Source organism: Octodon degus, unplaced genomic scaffold, assembly GCF_000260255.1.
Source record: "Octodon degus isolate 3935 unplaced genomic scaffold, OctDeg1.0 scaffold00082, whole genome shotgun sequence".
NCBI classification, from domain to species: Eukaryota; Metazoa; Chordata; class Mammalia; order Rodentia; family Octodontidae; genus Octodon; species Octodon degus.
In genome coordinates, this window is record NW_004524658.1 from 1,327,788 (window position 1) to 1,330,344 (window position 2,557).

Genomic DNA, 2,557 nt, shown 5'->3' on the forward strand with positions numbered 1-2,557 from the left:
CTCTCTCTCTCTCTCTCTCTCTCTCTCTCTCTCTCTCTCTCTCTCTCTAGTTTTGGGCCTAATTGGCATTCTTAATCTCTTGAAGGAACTAGGAAATTGTTCATTAAGTAACTTTAGAGGAAACAGATGGTAATATATTTCTAAAGATAATATAATTTAGGCATTGTTCCACTGGTGTCACCCTCAAATCTGTCGGGAAAATCACTTCAGACTCCAGAGGCACAAATCAAAAAAAAAAAAAAAAAGATATGTAAATCAAGCTCAGCCCTTCCCAAGTTGACTGTTCTTGGGAAAATTCCTGAAGATCCGTTGGTGTGAAATTCCTCATTTGTGTTTTGGGTGTAAAATGTAGTTTTATGAATGTACTGGGGCATCACACCAATTATGTAGCCTTTAATGCTTATTTCTTAAAGTTGACCCTAGTGACCACCTTCAGCCAAGGTCAAATTATCTGTCCCTAACTCAGGATGCAGCAAAATTCCCAGAAATATACCTTCTTCATTATTTTTGAAATCAGAGATCAAAGAACTGAATTTATGATAATATACTGAAGCTCTCTGGATCCCTTTAACATTCTTCTTTTGTGTGTGGGTCAGGAATAGAACTCAGGACCTTGAACTTGTCAGGGAGTCACTGTGTCTCAACTGGGCTATACCACCCCCATTATGACATTCTAATTCAGTTAAATATGTCCAAGAGCTTTATCTCCTCCAGAGTTTCTTCTCAGCAAAACTGTAGTAGGGTCTATTATCAGCAGACCCAACCTTTGGACACCATGAATTGTTTTCATGGAAAGTAGTTTTTCCACAGGCAAATGGATGGTGGACCTGTCGCAGGATAGTCTGAGAATGATTTTAAAGGAGCAGACAACCAGATCCTTTGCTTGTACAATTCACAGTAGGGTTCCAGTTTTTGGAGGAGTCCAGTGACTCCCCTGATCAGACAGGATGTGCGGCCCAGCCATGGGGAGCAGCTTCTCTGGCTCGCCAGTGCCACCCTTGTGGTACAGCCAGGCTCCTAAGAGCTGTGGGTCAGCACAAGTCCACAGCCAGGGGTGTGGGGACCTCTCATCTATTTGGCATTGATGGAAGGTAATTGCCAAGTAGAGTTCAGCAAGCCACATTGGATATACATATTCCAACCCACTATTATTTTAACTATAATTCAGACAACAGTTTCAAATAATGCAATGCCACATCTTACTTAAAGGGACAAAACTTACACCTTAATGTTTGGATAAGTTAGTGTGAATGCTTTATAAAAGTTGGCCTTGAATGTGGATTTTCAGTAATTAAAAAATGCTAATAGTATTTTGACCTCACCTTGTTTTTTCTCCTTTAGTGTGACAAGAGAGAACCCCATGGCATTCGAGTGGCTCCAGTTCCCCTCTACAATTCTTTTCATGATGTTCATAAGTTTGTCAATCTGCTCACTTCTGTACTTGATACTGCATAAATAAAAGATTATCAAAGTTTTACTATAATAGCATAACCAACTTTGCAGAAATCGAAAGTAACAATTTTACTATTCACATCTTAATTATTGAACAATATTTCAAAATTTGTTGAATGTGACTGGTAAATCATATGTGTTATAGAAAAATCTGATTTTCTAGCATCTCTGAAAGGTGATGTGTATTTAAATTTTCAATAATTAGTTTCTTATAACTACCATTAGGCCTTCTTTTTCATTACTATTTTTCACAATGAAAAAGTAACATCTTATATTTAATTTAAATATAGTATGTGTAGGAAAAAATGTTAAATTTTCTAAACTGGTACTTATTCCTCTAATTTATCTACTTAAGAAAGGTTGCTTTAAACTAAATTGGTATCGCTATCCACTCGAACACTTTTCAAGAGTTCTCCTTTATTTTGTATAATCATAGTCTCTTGTTTTCTGATGGAAACTTGCCCTGATAAGAGTTCAGAAAGTGCTTTGTCTCTCTAATAGTAAATGAGACTCTTCAAGATACTAATGACTGAAGATTAGAGTTAGGCAATGAGGGTTTCACTTTTGGGCCTCTTTATTTCACATTTATTGGCCCCCGTGATTCACTGTGAAAAGTACAGTCAGACACAGCTCTGATGGATTTCCCCAGGTTTCAGGGTTGATGTCATAATTAGAATTTATGAATTAGTAAGACATTGTACATTTTCACATATAACTAGGAAGAAAGAGTGAGTACAACATAGACATTGCTCCTCACTGGATGAATTTAAACAATGCAAAGAGACAGCTACTTTGGATGGCATTATAAAGTGGCCTGTGATATCTGGCACCAAAAATTTACAACAATGGATCACTCCTACACGGAGAACTTCCCACCTACAGGTTGTACTGCATGATTTATGTATAGTCTCATAATCTCCTTGATCAGAAAATTTGGGACACAACTAAGTTACATGATGTCATAGTACAGGTTTCTCCTATACCCTGGTATTCACTGACCTTCAATAGCTAGGGCCAAAACGTTGACTATCCTTGTAGCCCTTCTTTTTCTATAATTTTTGGTCTGCAAACTTAGGTTGTTAGCCCTCCAAAAGAAAAGCTTAAT

At 37.3% G+C, this 2,557-nt stretch overlaps 1 protein-coding gene across 1 annotated transcript in view; it reads left to right on the plus strand.

Annotated features, from left to right (window-relative positions):
• The window catches only part of Kynu (kynureninase), a 135,718-nt gene extending 133,875 nt beyond the window's left edge, over positions 1-1,843 (plus strand). Inside the window, exon 14 of the mRNA XM_004636634.2 lies at positions 1,342-1,843. Coding sequence (XP_004636691.1) covers positions 1,342-1,455 — 114 coding nt within the window. The 3' untranslated portion in view covers positions 1,456-1,843. The remainder of the gene's footprint in view (positions 1-1,341) is intronic.
• The last annotated feature ends 714 nt before the right edge of the window (positions 1,844-2,557 follow it).